Below are 18302 nucleotides of genomic sequence, written 5' to 3'. Positions count from 1 at the left end.
AAAATTCATACCAGGTACCATCAGAAAGCATCTGACTGGAAACAGCATCATTTTTCAGCATAACGTTGATCATAAAAACACTTCCGGTGCAGTAAAAGCATAACTGATAAGAAAAAAAACACAGTGGAACACTATCAGTCATGGAATCGTCTCCCCGGAGCCCAGACCTCAACATTATTGAAGCAGTGTGAGATCATCTTGACGGAGAACGGAACAAAATGCAGCCAGTGTCCAAAGAAAAGCTTTGAATCTCCTTCAAGAAGTCTGGAGAACTAATCCTGAAAAGTTCTTAAAGAAATGACAATGAAGCTTGTCCAAGAGTTCAGACTGTGTTGAAGAATAAAGATATCAAATATTGACTTTCAAGACACAAACTTTGCCTTACATACTATATTTCCATGTTCGTTTCCACGTTTCAATAAATCACTGCACCTTAACATATTCCTAGCAAAATATAATGAAATAAGGGATGGCTCAGACTTTGATATACTAATGTAAGCTCCAGCAACATTTGAGGTATAAGGAACAATTTTATTACTGGATCAGACATTTTGGTCTGTGGCCTTCATCAGGGCGTCACCCTGAATTATCTTAGACCTCTTAGGACCCTTGTTCTTCTCCATGCACTTTGAAATTGTGGCAGAAACCTCAGTTCTCTTTCCACAAAACTTAAAGTTTAGATGAGGAGAGCAGAATCAACCAAATATGAGCTGCAAGCTGTTCGGTGCGCTGTAGCGCTATAAGCATCCATCTCTTGAGAGACTAAACATTAATGACTCTTTGCTGTTGTGTAATGTCCAAAGAAAATGGAACATTTTACAGGAGCAGCTGAACTCCATAATATAAACTGAGCACTCATATTTTCATATTACATGATTATAATGTCCCCACACACTTTATAAAGTAGTTTAATGACCCACCAGCTTCATGGCCCCTCTCATTATCTGATGTACTCATTAACGGAGTCTTTATAGCAAAGTTTATTTCCAGTTTCTGAGACAAATAAAGAGAATTTTATAGAGTAAATACACAGTTTATCCAAAGTTTGAGTACACAGCCAAGGACCTTAATGTCAGGTAATGAAAGATTCAATTTTAAAGCATTTATGGATGTTTTTTGGGCAGCTGTCACTTTTCATCACGACTGCTGTGGTTAAATCCAAGTCCTTAAAGAAATGCTTTTCTTAGTCTGCTGTTGAGGAATTTGACTTGGTGAATCTTAGTTTTCTAAAAGTTTGGTTTAACAGTTTTAAACACTGTTGATAAAATTTTAACCAACTTCAGATTCAGTTATTTTGGACTGCAGTAGTGTTCATATGCCAGAAGTGACCTTGAGCTACTGCAGTAATTCATGTTATGGCAAGGACCGCTCCACTAAGTAAACAGAAAAGACACTCTATCTTTACTTTCAGACACGAAGGTCGGTCAGTTTAGAAAGTGTAGTCGTAAAAACTATCAAATAAAAATGGCTATTGTGTTGTCTGCTTCAGGAGAGGAAGGCCGAGACTTCCCTTTGCCGCAGAGGATAACTTCTTAGAGACTCAGAGATGAACAATTAACGGCAGCTCAGATTAGAGCCCACATCAGTGCTTCCCAGAGTTCAAACAGCAGACACATCTCAATATCGACTGTTGAAGGGAGGCTGTGAATCAGGCCTTCATGGTCGAATTGCTGCAAAGAAACCTCTCCTGAGGGAAACCGATAACAAGAAAAGAACTGCTTAGGCCAGGAAAAAGGGATGGGAATCGAGAACTGGTCTTTACATTGTCCAATCCATTTTTCCCCTGGTAGTTGCAAAACCATGATGTCAAATTCACAGGAGTTGAGCTTTTACGCAGGTGAAATACGTGATTCTAAAGCTGGGGGGAAAAAATCTGTATAGTCTTAATTTTTTGTTGTTCTTTGTACACAGATCAGAAGGGATTAAGGGATTTGTATCAATCAAACTGTTATCAATAATCATCCCTACAAAGAAACACAAGCAATCGGTTTCTGAGCTTTGATCTGAGTCGAAGTTTTTGGGTTTAGATTTTTGGTTCAGCCCACTCTGCGGCACAGAGAAGGTGAAAGGATGTCATTCCTGCCGTGAAGCATGGAGACTGCTCGTAATACTGTTGCAGATTTATCCACAATTGAAGAGATCTATACAACATCCTGCAGTGACACAGCATCCCATCTGGTTTATGGTTAGTGGGGCAATCATTTATTTCTAACACCTATTTGACCAAGAAGCAGAGTACTTCTAAACTTTTGGTAGGCACTGCAGATTAATCTGTTGTTTGAAGTTATTGAAAAGGCTTTACTCTTTCATTGGTGTTTGTTTTCTTTGCTGGTCTTTCACTTGAATGTAATGCACTTAAAAAAGGCCACTTGAGGCTGCATACCTGTGTCAAGGCTTAATATTACCTCTGCACCATTCATGAGTTGTGTATCTGGATTAGTTTTTTTTTTTTGTATCTTCTTAAAGACATTAAGAGATTTCTCAGATTTAACGGTGATATTAAAATTGTGTGTTTGTTAGAATGTGACACAGAATGTCCAATTTACTCCCATCTCGCAATAGCAGCGAATCCTTCCAAAAAAATCCTTGAATTCAGATCCATATTGGTATCGACTCCAAAAGTTAATCATTTCTAAGTTGGGCCAAGCCCCACTTTTGTGAAGTTTTCATGCAGATCTGTCCAGAACTTTTTGAGTAATCCTGCTAAAAACAGACAAACAAACCAAACCAATCGCACGGCTTACTTGGCAGAAGTAATTGGGTGCCTTCTGTCGTACTGTTAATAGTCTTGGATGTATTTATTATCCACTGCGATTTTCTTCTACAAACAGTACATCAGCAGCACTCACATAAAAATATGTTGCCTTCAAGTATTCAAGCCTCAGCGAGTCAACAGTTTATTTTGAGTAATATCACATCCCAGAGCTGTGCATGGTTCTCCTAACAGTGAGTTTTAAGTATGTAGTATTGTAGTAGAAAATAATCTTTCAGTTCTTCACTGCCTCATTCGTGGTCTGTGTCGACTTTTTCTAGATACGACAGCCAAGTCACTGTCCAGAGATGCTCTTCTTCCTCTGCAGAATGCTAGCTGGACATCTCAGGGCACTATGCTGGACAACTATGGGGCTGGATCTCTTTGAGATGCCTCTGGCTGGTATGTGGACACTGTTTAAGGGAAACTGGTCACCTGTGTTCAGTGTGGGGTGGTAAACATTGGATAGGTCATAAATTCCTTTTGTGGTTACAAGTAATCTGGCAATCTCGTGATCTGGTATTAGAGTGACTTTTCAGTCAGGCCTACTCTAGTATTGATGCATGCAGTAAATGCTGGTGACAGTCTTCATGTTTGATATTTATCAGATTTTTGAAAACCAAAACTATACAGATTTAAACTCACCTGCAACAGCAATTTCCAAGGTGTGGTCTGCAGCCCCCTAGTGGCCATGAAGGTACTGCAGGTCAGCTGCAAAAAGTCACTAAAATTATAAAAACTCTTAATTGTTAATATGCAATAAAAGCATTTCAAACTAATTATGCATTAAGTATTTTTTATTTTAAATGGTTATTTATCTCAACAGTTTTTCATTTCTCTTGCTTAGAGATGGTGTAGAAATGCCATGGTGCATAAACAAAACCTTTGGCTGTCGAATCCGCATCAAGTGAACTCCCAAAAGAGCAAAAATTAATCAATGAAAACAAAGTGCTGTTTTAATATGTGGGAACCTCTGCACTGCAGTGTCTTCTCACACTGAAGCACTCACTGCTTGAACTGGAAATCCCATTCTGACCATTTTCCCATGTACATTTAAAAATGTTCCAGGGACCTAAAACCAGAGCACAAATATGAACTTCTGCGACAAACTGAACTCTCTTCTGTGTTGAAAATAATCACTGGTGATCAGAGCTGGGTCTCCAGCCACAACCCAAAGACCTACAGCAGTCTTTATTGGAGGAGTTGGATTTTCCAGGCCCAAAAAAGATCATCAGGTCGCAAACAGAATGTGAAGCATGCACATCATTTTTTTTTCCACATTAACTTATTAAGTTATCCCCCATGTTCATATTGTGAGTGCAGAGTTCTACTATATCACCCTGTGACATAGGGTCTCTCACTCTCTTAATGCTCACTCTGAACATCTGACAGTGAGCATTAACACAAATGACCCGAGCTGCAGGGTGTGCTTTTGGCCACTTACACTCACCGCCCCCATTCGCCAGATTTAGCTTCTAGCGACATCTTCCTTTCCCACAAACTCAAATTCAAATTAAAGTGTCACCTCTTTGGCAGAATGGAGATGATGCACCAATCCTCATAGAAGTGCGACATCCAGTGCAAAGGTGACCAAGGAGAGGACCTCGAAGGGGATACAAGCAAAATTTAAATCAGATATGGTTTTTGCTTTTATGGGAAGAATCAAAGAGCTTTTATCCAGCAGCTTGTATAATAAGATACAGCTTTATCTTAGCAGATTGTTCTCACTTTGTTTCGCTTGAATAATTGCCTCCATTTTCATGTCTTTTCTGCTGCAGAAGCTGAGTTTGTGGCTCAAATACACTCACATCTTTGTGACACAGCAAATAAGAAGAAACAGCACTATGGTGAGTTCAGCCTGACATCCCCCGGGAAAAAAAACTCACAAAGATCTTCCATTTTTGTGTCAAAACTTTAAAAGCTTGTCACCTTGCCTTTTTTTAAAAAACTGATTCAGTGTGTATTGTAACAAAGGTACGTAGACCAGAGAAGAAAAACAGTTCCTTTCGCTCCCATCACATGCTATCCCCCTTGTTTAAAAAAACACCATAAAAGATAACCAGAAAGTACCCAAATGACACCCTTCAATAATACACTCTGAAAAAAAATTACAGTCCCACTGGTATGGCTTTGTTCTCCTATCCCAACCTGCTTTTTCTATATTGGATATCTGTCTGTTCTTTTGTTTCATGTGCGTCTTTTTGCTGTATCTCACAGAGAGCTGCTCAGAGGAGGCGGCGCACACTGCAGTCAGAACACTAATAGACCTGGGGGTGAGTGACAGCCTGTGTGTGTGTGTGTGTGTGTGTGTGTGTGTGTGTGTGTGTGTGTGTGTGTGTGTGTGTGTGTGTGTGTGTGTGTGTCCAAATCTGCCTGTCTGCCGGGAATTATAGCTCCACTCAGGACTCAAAGTTGAAGTGCAATCCAACTCTCAAAAAGTTGACTTCTAATGTGAATCCTGGAATCTAGCCCAAATCTCAAAATCACTATTAATCAATCAAACTGGTGGCATTTTTCAGTAGCTGTGAACAGAAACCTGATTTTTGATGCAATAGGAAGACTCTCTGCCTGGCTGGAGCCAACCAAATCCAATCATGTAGGAGGCAGAAATGTCAGTTCATAAAGAGAATTCACTGGTCCAAAGACACGAGATATTTAAAATTAGAAAATGGAAAAAAGTGGCGCAGACAGGTTGAGGTCTCTTAGCTGTGACAAAGTGGTTTACATTTGACATTCAGGTCTTTAACCTTTCCCACCCCAGAGGTCCCTGTGCCGGTGCCATTTTTCAAAGGTTGCCAAGCATGAGGCCAGCTAGTACTTCACTGTATGAGCGAAACGATTTGTGTTGAGCTCCATTGATGTTTCATCAAATTTGGTAGGGTTGCATTGAGATGTTTTAAAGCAGCATTTACACATAAGATCAGTGTTTACAGTCACATATTTATAAAGCTCTAATTAACTCTCTAATTCACAGTTGGAAGTAAAATGATCAATAGAACAATCAATAATAGTGTCTCATTATAACCTCACTGTTTTTAAATGAACCTGTAATTCTGTTATCACAGTCCATTTCTATTTTTACATTTTCTCCTATTCTAAGTTTGGACTAAAGATTAAAACATCTTTCGATCTGTGTAGATGTGCTGCGTTTCAGCTTCTATGTGGAAAAGACTCCTCTAAATGTTGGTTGGTTGGGATCAATGATGCATCACTCTAATCTTTCCATCTCGAAACTTCAAATATTGTAATTTTTACTTCGCTGCATTCATTTCACAGCTGCAGTTCCTTGAGACTTTACACACTAAATATATGATCCCCTTACAAAATGTGATTTGTGATTATGGGTTTTTCTACCCAGCAGAATTTAAAACCACTTGACTCCTTTCAGTAATAAGAACGTAACCTTGGAAGAGCCACGTGTTGTGGAGTGCAGGACTTATACGTGGAATAGGAATTATTTTAACAATGAAGCATTGCTGATTTCACTGAAGGATATTATGCTGCATATTTTGCTGGAGTGTACGAGGCAACAAAACTTGTTTTTTTGAGGAATCCTCTGTGGCACATTTCTCTTTCTTCCCGTTGGGTGTGAGATGACCTGATATGAAAGCACTCCACCAGGGCACAGTGAACTCTGGATTAAACAGAAACTTTGATGAGACTGGATAAAGGCCTCATGTATATTGTGATAGATTATCATGCCGCTGCAGCTTTCAAGTCTGTGGATGTTTTCTTTTTCTTTTTTTCCATAAAATGAAAGTAGGAACGCAGCAAATGGTTTGTCTTGCAGAAGAATATGAGCCTCTGTTATCTCCATCTGCTCTGATTCTGCAAACAGCAGCAGGGAATATTGAAGAGAGAGAAGGGCACCAACTTAAACTCTGTAATCTGAACAGAAACACAGGATTTTCCAGAATGATTTACTGTGTAGCTTTTGTTTAGTGCTGGTTTTATTCATGTAAAGGAGTAAAAAGCACCATATAAATGAATTTTACTTACTTTTACCTATTGTTGTAGGAGGTATGATTTTCAGAAGAAAGAGCAAAGAAGCAACATTTTTATCCCTACTCTACCACTTCACCAGCCTTTCAACTCAGTAGGCAAAGTGTCTGCTCCCATCAGTCTTCTCTTTCAGTCTGCGGGTTGGGAATCGCTGTCTTTTTAAAAATAGAGCATCATTGACCCATTTATCTGCAAACATCTCAAGAGGCAATTATTAAGTTTATTATTGAGGTTATCAGTCAGAAATGGTCCTTATCTTCATCTTAAGCCTCCGTTGGTAAGGCAGGGGGAAATCTAAGATCTACAAGTTGAAGCAAACAGGAAATGTGCGTCTAGTTTTTAGGAAACTTTAAAAGAAAAAGGAAGGACAACACAATCTTAACTTTGCCTCTTTCATTTGGCCTCATTATTTCAGACCTTGCTAAGTAAATTAGGTGATGTTGTTTATGTGAAATCTGTAGCTTTGTTTTTCTCTTTCATTTTTGAAGCGTTGTTGCTTTGGGAGCTTTTGTTTTTATCTGTCTTATTGCCTCACTGTTTTTTATTCGGCCTTGTGCAGGAAGCGCTCTGACGAAGATAAGAAAAAAAGCTGCGCACTCACTTTGTTCAAATAAAGGTTACTAAATAATAAGCACTGTGGTTGCGATGCTACTAACGTATCTGTGTTTCTGCTCGTTATTTTCAATTCAGGTCCTCTTGGAGGAGTGGCAGAAGGAAGGCGTCTTCCTGGCTGTTAGTCCTTTGTTCCAGTTGTCAGAAAACAGGCAGAAACTGCACCGCTTCATCTCTCAGTACCTCTACAATTAATACATTTAACTGAGCAGCATGACTCAAGGCTTCAACGCGGCTTTGTTTTCTTGCCGAGTCTGACCTCATCCTCTGTTTGTATCAAGGAAGCCTGTGTTCAGTTAAAACGGATGCATGCTGAGCCGGGACGCTGGTGTCTTTAGGTTAATTGCATTTTGATTTTTCTGTGATGAGACATTGATTTTAAGTTTATCTTTAGTAATAGCATTTGCATAAAGCTGCAGGAGAGGAGGATTATTAAGTCCCTGTAATCAGTTGTGAGGACTCGCTGTAGGATGACGCTGGTTGGTACAGTTTGCGCATCCACGCATGTTTATGTTGTAACGAAGGATGCATCAAGTTTTGTGTGTTTCATGAGAAAATGTTTGTTTGGTTCTTTATGCTCAAATAAAAGTTCCTGTCTCATCGTGACTTGAACAAAAGCGCAAAAAGTTCACTGTGTACAAACTAAACCAACTACAGCCCTTTAAAGTAGTTTATTAGTTATAATCTCTTGCACACAGTCATGGTTCTGAGCTGCTCTTCCTGGATGTAGATCATTCAGTGCTGAGTCAGACCTCTGGAGAGTCTGTATGTCTCACGTAGACCTTTTGACATCAAGATGCAGAGACAAATCGATGGCTTGCTTTAATGGGGACTTGGAGGCCTCTGTATTTTGGCATTTACAGCTGACTGTTTGTACAGTCACATGCCAGTGCAGCTGTTTTCACTCCTTCAGCGAGCACAGACCACAGCTGCAGTGGTTGAGCTGCCATCGGCCGTGAGAATCTACTGCCATCCAGTGTTGAGCTGAGGATACTGAGTCCTCAATAGTTGTGGAACTGGCCTCTAGCCATAGCCCACTCAGAACAGAAATTAAATTAGAAGGTTTGCATTTGAGTATCTGTTTAAGAGCAGCTACCGAGACCTAAAACAGAGGATTTGCATAATAAGAAATGTGAGCTGCTCTCACATGGAAAAAATAAAATCATGAACACCTTTAAAAACAAACAAAAAACAGGCTAGGGATTGATTGGCTGTGGCATTTTAAAGTCGCAATTCAGATGATGCAAAATACTTTTTTTTCCCGAGTTGTTATAATTATTATACAGTTGCCAGTGGGGGATGAACTAATTTAGCATTTTTTCCATTAATTTCTGTGAATATGTAAGTCTGATTTCATATTCGAGGCATTCCTTTAGTCTTCACAATTAAAAACAAGAGGGCTGAAGATTCCCTCTGCACTGCACATGAAGCGAGGCTGTGGATCCAGAATAATAGATGGATCTGGGTTAGTTTGTTTTCTCAAGAACTTCAAACAGTGTCTCCAAATCTTCCTTACGTCCAGTTTTCCCTGATTTCACAACTGTAAAGGGTCCTTCCAGAAACTCGTGAATCCAGATTTGGATCCAGATTAACTCCGAAAGTTTATCTTGGGCCAATCCCCGCCTTCGGTGAACACTTTCATGCAGATCTTTTCATAACTTGTTTAGTAATTCTCTTGGCAAACAGACAAACCAAACTAATCACGTAACATCCTTGGATGAGGTAAAAATCTCCTCTGTGACTCGTGAAGATTGCCTGAGGTTTTTTGTTGGGGTATTTTAAGGTTAGCAAGACACTGAGCTGCAAAGCACTCCACTTTGACCATATATGTTCAACAAAAAGTTAACTGATCTTAAACTGGAGCAGTTTACAAATTATAAGGGATACAGTGGTCGAAATGTAGCTGCCAGTTTGAGGATGTCGACATGTCACACTGCTGCAAATTGCAAACAAGCACACTGAATCCATCCTTGAAGCTCTCTGTCAGACATTTGTATTTAAAAGCTGCTACATGAGTCGAAACACAGATCGAAGTAATTACAGAGATTTTTCTCCCGGGCACTAAAAACAAAACAAAACAGAACACAGTTGGAAAGCAGCATTTTTTAATTTAATTAATTTCCTCACACGTAGTAATCTGTTTTCTTTCTTTTATGGGAAAGATGATGTTCTTTCACTTCTGACTGAAGTTTTATACACAGTCTTTGATCCTGAAATTAATCATAATTAGAAATACTTTTTACGTCAATGTCAAAATATTTTTTTAGTTTTACGTAAAAAGAAAAATCAGTAGGTTCACGGTTTCTTCTGCACAGCACGAGTGGGCGGCTGCTGACGGAGGGTATTTTTTACAGCCCGTGATGACTCTGAGGTTGAGTCACATAATTACTCTGTTTTGTGTAGTAAAAGAAAATAACACATTTTCTCTCCTCACAATTACTGAAGTATCATGAATAAAACATTCATCAGGCAGTTTTACATATCTCCTGATGGTTTTTCACATTATGTAAAAGGGGGAAAAAAACTATTTGAATAGTAATTCACTGTGAGGAGCGACTGATCAGAAGGTGCAGTTCAGCGGCTGATGTTCATTCATGGATTCTCTTCTCAGGGTTTACACCACTTTGTTGATTATAGAACCTAATTGTTCTATCTGGCACTCCACCACGTCCCCTTTCTGGAAGAAAAAAATATTTTAACACTTAATTAAAAAAACACATTTCAAATCACTGCCTTATTATCTGTTAGTAATTAATGGGGGAAAGGACAATAGAGCCCTATTTGCATTGTTTCACAGTTTAATTTTTTTCTGTTTTAGCTTCTTTTTCCAGGAAGAGACTTGCAGCAATATAACAGCCACAAAATGTCAATGAAATTAAGCGACTTGCAGCAACGACAGAAAAAATAAGTATTAGCAATGCAAAGTAGGCAGGTCCCGAGCTGGCTCAGCTTTGCTGGCCTCACATCCAAAACCACTGCTTCTCATATGAGGGTTACCTAGGCAACCAGAGCCTGGAATGACCATTAGTGACCAACTGTCGTCTACAAAGTGGAACAATCAATTTATTTATGTGGACGCGACCTAAGGCTTTATTCTGATTGGCTGGCCTTTGTAAACAGAAGGTTTGAACAGGAGATGAGTGGAGATGCTGTGCTCACAGCCAAAGTCACGTGGAAAAGAAAGTCTTCACAGGAGACTCTTTTCCACGTGACTGTAAGCGCCTGAGATGACCACATTAACCGTCTGAGGTCTAAGTCATCATCAGTTTCAACCCTCAAATTGAACCTTAAGCCAAATTCTCAACTTAGGTACTTTGAAAGAGTCATTTTTTCTTTCTTCACCCCCTCAGCTGTATGGCTCATGCTGTATTACCATTGCCCCACAGGATGAGCATGTGTCATGGACACACGTTTGTGAATGCGATGACTCGAGAACGAGGCGACGTAGGAGTTTGAAATTGATATTGTAGTGTTTCATTAAATTATTCTCCCAAATCTTGGCAATAAGGGAACAAATAAAACAAAAGCACTCAGAGAGCACAACTCCCCCCCAAAGGGCAAATGCTATACTACGACTTTGATGTTTTATTATGTTTTTATTACCAAATGATGATGTCAGCCTGTTATGTTATCATTGTGACATTGTAGGATGTTACTGAAAAAATAAAAAGTGTGTTATACAGCTCCCTCCATGCCCTTTCACGTGATATGTTACTCATATGATTTCTTGAAAAATGTTTTCATGGTCATATTCTCATTCAACCTAGGTACTCATGATCCCCAAGGTCTAGTATGTTGTTATGAAGTTTGAAGACGATTCATAAAAAATTGTGGGTAACACAATTTTCTTTACAGATTTTCACATTTGGTCTGACATCAACTTTTGTTTCCAAAACCTAGAGATAAGGTCGAGTTATCACCTCTGATTACTTGAGCCCTGCACATTACTTTGTTGCTGACGGTTGGTTGTGAGCGACCTTCCTGGTTCTGGTTGCCTTGTTAACCCTCTAATGCAGGGTGTTGAACTCCAGTCCTCGAGGGCCAGTGTCCTAAAACTTTTCTGTCCCTGCTGCAACACACCTGAATAAAATTAGTAGGTCACTAGCAAGACTCTATAGATTTGACCTCATGGTGAGGTGGCAACCCCTAACCCTACTCAAGTAAATTTGTATATATGTTAGTGTTTGGAAAAATGTACTTCAAAAAGTGCTTTTATTGCACCATGTTCATTCACGCAAGAGCTGCTGTAACATGAATCAAATGGCTGAAATGCCACCTCAGCATGCAATCAAGTTCAAGAGTCTTGCTAATGATTTACTAAATTTATTCAGGTGTGTTGCAGCAGGGACACATGTAAAGGTTTCAGGACACTGGCCCTTGAGGACTGGAGTTTGACACCTGTGCTCTAATTTAGTACCCTGTCAATCATCTTTATCCTGTACTTACTGGTGATCGTTTCATGATTTCATGAACTGGGCTCAAAAGTTCTTGAATGTCACCAACTTTCTACAATCTCTGGTTTCAATATTGCTGCCACTCCCTTGGGTGAGACTTCTGAGGGTTAAGGAGCTTTCTTTGATACCATACAGAGTCAAGAATAGAAGGGAAAAAGCAGTCTGATAGATATTACCTGTGCAAACACTGACCTCATTATTCAATACTTTTACCATGTTTGATAGAGGCTTAAACCACATTGGTAACAACGGATAGAAATGAAGGAAACACAGAATTTAACTCTGTGACCTTAAGTTTCTTTGGATAAAGTAAAAGTAAAGATGGAGCTGCAGACAAAAAACATGTCCAGACCAGCTGTACATGCTGCGAATTCACTTTTGTCAGGCTATAAAATCACCTTGAGAAAGATGGGCGGCTTTCTAAATGCACCCACGCCTGGAGGAGTTCCTGTCAGAAACACATCGCCTGGAATCAATGTCACAAACCTATCAGGAGGGGAAAAAGCACAGAGTGGAATATCAGAATTACCATCACTTCAGCGAATTAGGATTTTCTTTCTCGTCGTCGCGCAGTATAATTTCAGTATTAATTTAGATTAAGCCGGAGCATGCGAAACAATATCTCCCACAGATTATTCCGCTGTCTGCACCCATCCTGTGAAAGGTGCTGTGGGCTGCCATTATTAAGAGAATAACAGGCATTATCACCAGTAAGTTGAGCGAGATTGGGGGAGGCGTTGTCGTCTTAAAATCTCAAATCAGATCAGAGAATGCTCCAGCTGGTCAGGGTGGATAAGTCTTAAATGAAGCGTGTAATTTTAGCTCAGAGTAGGCAACTTTTGTGGATTCATTTCTTAACTTCCTGGAATCTGAACTGTCAGCTTGAGTTACTCAAGCAGAAAAGAGTAGTTTGTGTTATGTAAATGAGTACATAAACACACAGAATCTGAACTTCTCAACATTTATGGAACTTACTTTGAGACCCAAGCGACAAGCGCTGCTGTCTTGAAGATGATCTGATCCGTGTTGCTGTTCTGGACCGTGTCTCCATTAACCAGGCAGCGGATGCTCAAGTTATGAGGATCTGAAGGAGAAATGACACGTGAAGTAGTTTCCTGTTTGTGACTTTAGATCACAGGGGACAAATCTGAAGGGAAATCCTTTGATTCTTTTAAAGAAGCTGGTGGAAAGTAGCCTCAACATACAGCGCATAACTAATTTATTAACCCACCTGTCATGAAACACTACGAATATTATTATTATTTTTTTCAACAGTACATCTGCATCGTGGATAACAACAGTTTTTATGTTTTAGCATTTAAATATCATTTCAACTCTTTCTGGCCCGTAGACAGGGGCACTGTCTTTTCAACAGTGCACTATAGGATGAAGGTGATCACTCAGAACTTTCTTCTGATGTGCAGTGATGTTTACACAGACCAAAAGCATTCAAAACGCCCCCGACAGCATAACACAGTCACCACATCCTCTCCCTGTAGTGGGTCAAGCATCTAGGTTTTTCCTTTAAATTGTCATCCATCCGTAGAGGGTTTTAATTGCTCAGCTGCCTCTGGTTTACCTGCACGCAATTAACCAAAGTAAGAGGACAGCGACACTTGTGGAGGGTAATTACTAATAATAAAAATTATGTAATTATCGTTTTCAAACAGGCAGACAAGCACACTCGACCTTTAAAGAGCGATTTTCATTCTAACTAAACTTAGACTGACGTGGTCTTTGACAGCGACGGTGTTGAATAATTTTTCAAGTGTGTTGTTTAAAAGAAAAGCCTCGTCTCTCTGAAGAGGACATGTCAGCACGGTTCAAAGTTGCATCTGAACAATAAACAAAAAACTTCTGAAACAATGTCCAGATGAGACGAAAGTGGAGACATCTGGCTGTAATACACAGCACCATGTTTGGTAAAAACAGCACATCAGCATGCTGTAAACCACGGTGATGGAGGGCTGATGATCTGGGCTTGCGGTGCATCCAGATGCTATTTAAATCTCACCTTCGGTAGACGTGGGCACGCTGCTACCCTGCTCTGCTCCTGCACCATCTCCACACCACATCACAACATTTGGTTATTTTGTTCTCCCCCCGATAAAAGGGAGAATGTCATCAGTTCTGATTGTTTGTTTGTCTGTTTGTTAGCAGTCTAGCATCCACAGTTCTCAAAAAATTATCTGTGATGGCAGCGCCAATGAGAGCTCGAGCTGATTTAATTTTGGTGAATTTTGGTCACACCAAATGTGAAAAATCAGTAAAAACTTCAACTCTCGTGCTCACTGAGTGCTCTTGTTTGCGTGATCATTTTAGCTGCGATTCTCACATACAACATCTGACATATACACACTGCTTTACAGCACTGATGTGGATTTACATACATCATCTTTACTGTTGAGTTTAATAAATTTAGTCTTTATCCACCAGCTGTTTGTAACATTCACAAATGAAAGCCTGAATGAACTGAAGCAACAATGTAGCGCTGATAAAAAAAAAAAATCATACAGAACACGACGGCGATGATCTATTGCAGGTAAAGGTGGTTTTTACGATATAATTATAAACTTTTATAATGGAGTGTACTCAATTTTTCACAACTGCATGTAACAATAACCATTTATAGTATCTCACGCGAGTTTTTTACTTATCAGCTCAAATAATGGCCGTAACCTAAACGCATGTATCAGCGATGATCGCCTGTCAAGCATAAAGTACATCATCGTGGGACATTTTTATGTGAACATCTCATCTTTGAAAATGGATATTATGATGTGATGCAGGAAGATTCTAGTCTGCACGCAGAAGTAAGAAATGGGTTTTTTTTTTTATTAAACCGTTGGTAGCAGAAATTAAACCGTGCTGAATCGTAAACATGATGGCCCACATTTGACAAGAATGTTTTCAGCCTTTAGAAATCCTAATGGTTACCATTATCATCTGGTTGGGGCTTTCATGCTGCTCCCATCAGCTACAAAAACAACATTTCCTCACTGAATTGCAGCTTGTTAACTCGGTGAAGCTGCTGGCGTACGAAATCACAGATGATTGCATGAGTTACCAGATTGTCTTTAATTCCCCCTTTCAGCCTCATGCTTCCTGCTGCAGATTCTCGTTCTCTCACCTGTCACGGTGTCAGTGGTTACTAAAGCCGGGCCGAGAGGACAGAAGCTGTCAAATGTCTTTCCTAGAAGCCACTGCTTCCCGTTACGCTTCATCTGCCAGTCACGAGCGCTGACGTCATTGGCCACGGTGAACCCGGCCACGTAGGACAGAGCGTCTTCCTCCTAATAGAAAGAGGAGTGGAAATAGTCAGAACAGCTGCTTCGCTGGAGCGTGAAAGCACCGCGGCCTTCATTGATGCTGTGATGCTGACCTTGATGTGTTTTCCTCTTCGTCCTATCACAAAGGCCAACTCCACCTCCCAGTCCACCTCCTTCAATCGCACAAAAGGCCAAGATGATGTAAAAACAGCGTCAAGAAGCATCACGTGTATTTTTTAGCATTAATAAATTAAAGTATACTAAAAACAGCTTGTTTGTTTTTTTATGCAACTGTTGTGCTGTTAAATTATTGTCCTGCTCACATCTATCAAAGAAAACAAAAGAATTCATTTGATTGGTTAAATTTTAATCAGGCACTAAATGTGAAATATGTTGCAGGGCCTACTTTTAATCGCAAACGTAAGGAGTCCTCAAAATAACTTCAACACTCTAGTCTGGCTTGTCCAGACCAGATTCCTACTTTAAACGGTGACCTACTCAACCTTTAACCACTCATGTAAAAGTATTTTTCCATTAAAAGTACATGTTAATGTGACAACTTTCAAGGTATTTGAAGTTCAAAGCTACAGAGATGCATTTGTATGCAATCCTATCCAATTCGCATACTCTGAGATCAGTACGTAGGTAGGCTGCTGGTCAGCAGAAAAGGTCACGTGCAGTTGACTTCAGTCTGTCTGCGGTGGTCAAAGTGCGTGAGCTGTGCAGACTTGTGCCAAACAGACACAGCTGAGGATGCACTGACTCTTTGATAACTTACATTATCAGCTCAGTGCAAAGTCTCTTCATTAGTTCTGGTGTTTGAACTAAGGAACAACACAACCCATTTGAAAAGTATGACAGAGATGACCTTTATTATCTGCAGACCACACTGCCTTTAACACAGACAATGTTGGTCTGTGTCGTCTCCAAGGCTACATTAGATGTGTTGTGTCCTTCAGGAGTAATCCTGGATAATAAGAGCAGAGATTTCAGGCTTGTTTGAAGTCAAGGCTGATAAAAGCTAAAGGTGATAGGTCCTGCGGTGGTTTTTGCTAAGAGATCTTCAACAATCATCTTACAAGAATTTTATTTATTTTTGTCTTTTTCTAGATATAACTTTTACTTCTTTTGAGTTAGCACTGTTCTTCCTATTAAGGCCTCTGTCAGTCAAGTGAACTTTCTTGCACTCACCTGGCTCTCAGAGGGCAGTATGATGTCATCGTACGGCCCTGTAATGGCGCTGGGAAACTTGCTGAAGATGATTGGTTCTTTGGGGATTGGAGCATTTTGTTCCAGGCAGTGGTCGCGGTAGTTCATACCCACACATACCACCTTCTCTGGACCCGTCACTGGAGACAGCAGCTGGATGTCTGCTCGGTCTACCACACACTTACCGGACGCCAAAGCTCTGAGGACGATGAGGAGGAAGACTGGTTTTAGATGATGTGGAAAACAGAAGTTGAACACATGACCAAGCTTGTTGACGTATGTGAGAAAGAAGATTGTGTTAACTGAAAATACTAAAATGATGATGATTTGAGATGAGGAAGATGAGTGTAATCAAATAAGCTGATGATTGTGTCATCTGAATAGAAGAAGCATAAGGCAATAGCATGGCTGTATTAATTAGTGGCTTAATGGAAGAGAGTTGTTGACACCTCTGTGCGCACTCCAGGCCCTTGTCTCCCAGCTCCAGAAGCTCTCTCATTGTTGACGGCATCGAGGGGTCAAATGCCTTCAGATCCACCACACTGTGCCCCTCACCTTGCTCCACTCCCACCCTGACGCTTGCTCCTTCACCACGATGTCGAAACTGCACCAGACGCATCGCTGCACCGCTCAGTCCTCGGCTCTGCACGGCCACAGCTTGCCCCCGAGCGATTACACTCCTGAAGATGCAAAAGGAGCGAAGAGGAAGTCTCATCTGTTCGTGTGAGAAGAAGAGGAAGTGGAAACGCATAGTAGAGGTCATATCTGATCTTCAACAAATGCACAGTCTAAAGACATGCATGGTAGTTTAACTGGTTTTGTAAATTTTGTGTGAATGAGCATGAACAATCGTTTGTCTCTCTGTGTTAGCCCTGTGGTAGATTGGTGACCTGTCCATGGTGTAGTGTGGGATAGGCTCCGACCCAACTGTAACCTTGAACCCAGGCGAACAATGACTGGATATTTGATTCAAAGCAAATAACGCACTTTCCCCCAGAGACCTGACTAATGACTGGATTGTTTCCCCTTTATTTCTGACCATTCTATGTAAACTGTAGAGCTAGCTGTGTGGGAAATCCTAGTATATCATCAGTTTCTGAAATACTCAGACCAGCTCGTTTGGAACCAACAATCACGCCACGTTCAAAGTCACTTAAATCGCATTTCTTTACCTCATTCTGATGCTTGGTCGTCTTGACCATGTCTACATGCCAAAATGCATCCAGTTGCTGTGACTGGTCAATAAGATTTCTGCATTAAGGCGCAGGTGCGCAGGTGTACCTAACAAAATGGCCTTTGAGTATTTAAAGGCATATGCGTACAGCGTTTATAATGCAGTGCAACAGTTCTGTCATGCACTTCTTTTCTAATATTTTCCAGATTCTGACTTTTAATGCCTCAGTCTAAACTCCTTAAACTCTTAAAACTTGCGTGAACCCAAACTTTTCTGAGAACCGGCTGCCATAATGGAACAAGTGCAAATTAAGTTCGTTAATCTGCACAAAATAATAACACGTAATTATCTCCTGCTGTCGCATTATAATAGAGCTGCAAGTTGTAACCACGGTGGAAAAAGCAGCTTCTCTGTGCAGCTTCTGTCCCTAGAAACGGTACCTGCAGGCTGGGATGATCTGGATTTTAAAAAAAAAAATCATTTTTAACACTTATTGTATACTAAAACACTTACAGAACAACCGTGACACCTACTGCTTCCACTTCGACCTTTGCACTGCCTCCAGTCAATACTCACCTCCCCAGTTTTTGCAGCTCTGCACAGAAAACACTACTTTTAGCTACTTCCGGTTAGCGTTTGTAGTCTATCAGCTCAGTCTCGTCCAAAGCGAGATAAATCACTCAGCCAGCGACGGAGTGCAGCCACGATTATCATTTATATCATTGCTAGTTGTAATTTATATATGTATGTGATGTAATCATCTAAATTGAGCTTTTGGCTTTTTAATGAATCGGAAGTAGAAACTACAAATCCCTGCTTTGTCCTTATTG

The 18302-nt window shown here is 40.3% G+C and overlaps 2 protein-coding genes across 13 annotated transcripts in view; one reads left to right on the top strand and one right to left on the bottom strand.

Moving 5' to 3' along the window:
* Window positions 1-8006, top strand: part of gpat2 (glycerol-3-phosphate acyltransferase 2, mitochondrial) — a 184864-nt gene extending 176858 nt beyond the window's left edge. For all 10 annotated transcript variants that reach the window (XM_039621010.1, XM_039621015.1, XM_031727931.2 and 7 more), the window contains 4 exons: window positions 3034-3154; window positions 4531-4599; window positions 4970-5025; window positions 7445-8006. In XM_039621010.1, the coding sequence (XP_039476944.1) occupies window positions 3034-3154; window positions 4531-4599; window positions 4970-5025; window positions 7445-7561 (363 nt within the window). In that variant the 3' untranslated portion in view covers window positions 7562-8006. The remainder of the gene's footprint in view (window positions 1-3033; window positions 3155-4530; window positions 4600-4969; window positions 5026-7444) is intronic.
* A 1448-nt stretch (window positions 8007-9454) lies between these two features.
* Window positions 9455-18238, bottom strand: fahd2a (fumarylacetoacetate hydrolase domain containing 2A). Of its 3 annotated transcripts, none has more exons than XM_031727966.2 (8): window positions 18049-18238; window positions 16748-17013; window positions 16281-16497; window positions 15203-15262; window positions 14951-15113; window positions 12796-12904; window positions 12219-12306; window positions 9455-10043 (listed from the first exon to the last, which is right to left on the bottom strand). In XM_031727966.2, exons 2-8 carry the CDS (start codon window positions 17011-17013, stop codon window positions 9981-9983), a joined length of 966 nt encoding a protein of 321 aa, XP_031583826.1. In that variant the 5' UTR covers window positions 18049-18238; the 3' UTR covers window positions 9455-9980. The 3 variants fall into 3 exon arrangements, with proteins under 3 accessions (XP_031583826.1, XP_031583825.1, XP_039476512.1); XM_031727965.2 differs by having other exon boundaries at window positions 17986-18141; XM_039620578.1 differs by lacking the exon at window positions 18049-18238 and adding an exon at window positions 17471-17603.
* Window positions 18239-18302: the final 64 nt, after the last annotated feature.

The sequence above is a fragment of the Oreochromis aureus genome, linkage group 12 (assembly GCF_013358895.1).
Source record: "Oreochromis aureus strain Israel breed Guangdong linkage group 12, ZZ_aureus, whole genome shotgun sequence".
In the NCBI taxonomy this organism is placed as follows: Eukaryota; Metazoa; Chordata; class Actinopteri; order Cichliformes; family Cichlidae; genus Oreochromis; species Oreochromis aureus.
Note: the sequence above shows the minus strand (reverse complement) of the source record. Positions and strands in the feature narration are given on the sequence as shown.

Coding starts and splice junctions, on each gene's coding strand:
- fahd2a (XM_039620578.1), bottom strand. CDS start 17,500: ATGGTCAAGACGACCAAGCATCAGAATGAG. Junction 17,014..17,470: donor CGACCAAGCATCAGAATGAG/GTAAAGAAATGC, acceptor TCACACGAACAG/ATGAGACTTCCTCTTCGCTC. Junction 15,263..16,280: donor TACTGCCCTCTGAGAGCCAG/GTGAGTGCAAGA, acceptor GTGCGATTGAAG/GAGGTGGACTGGGAGGTGGA.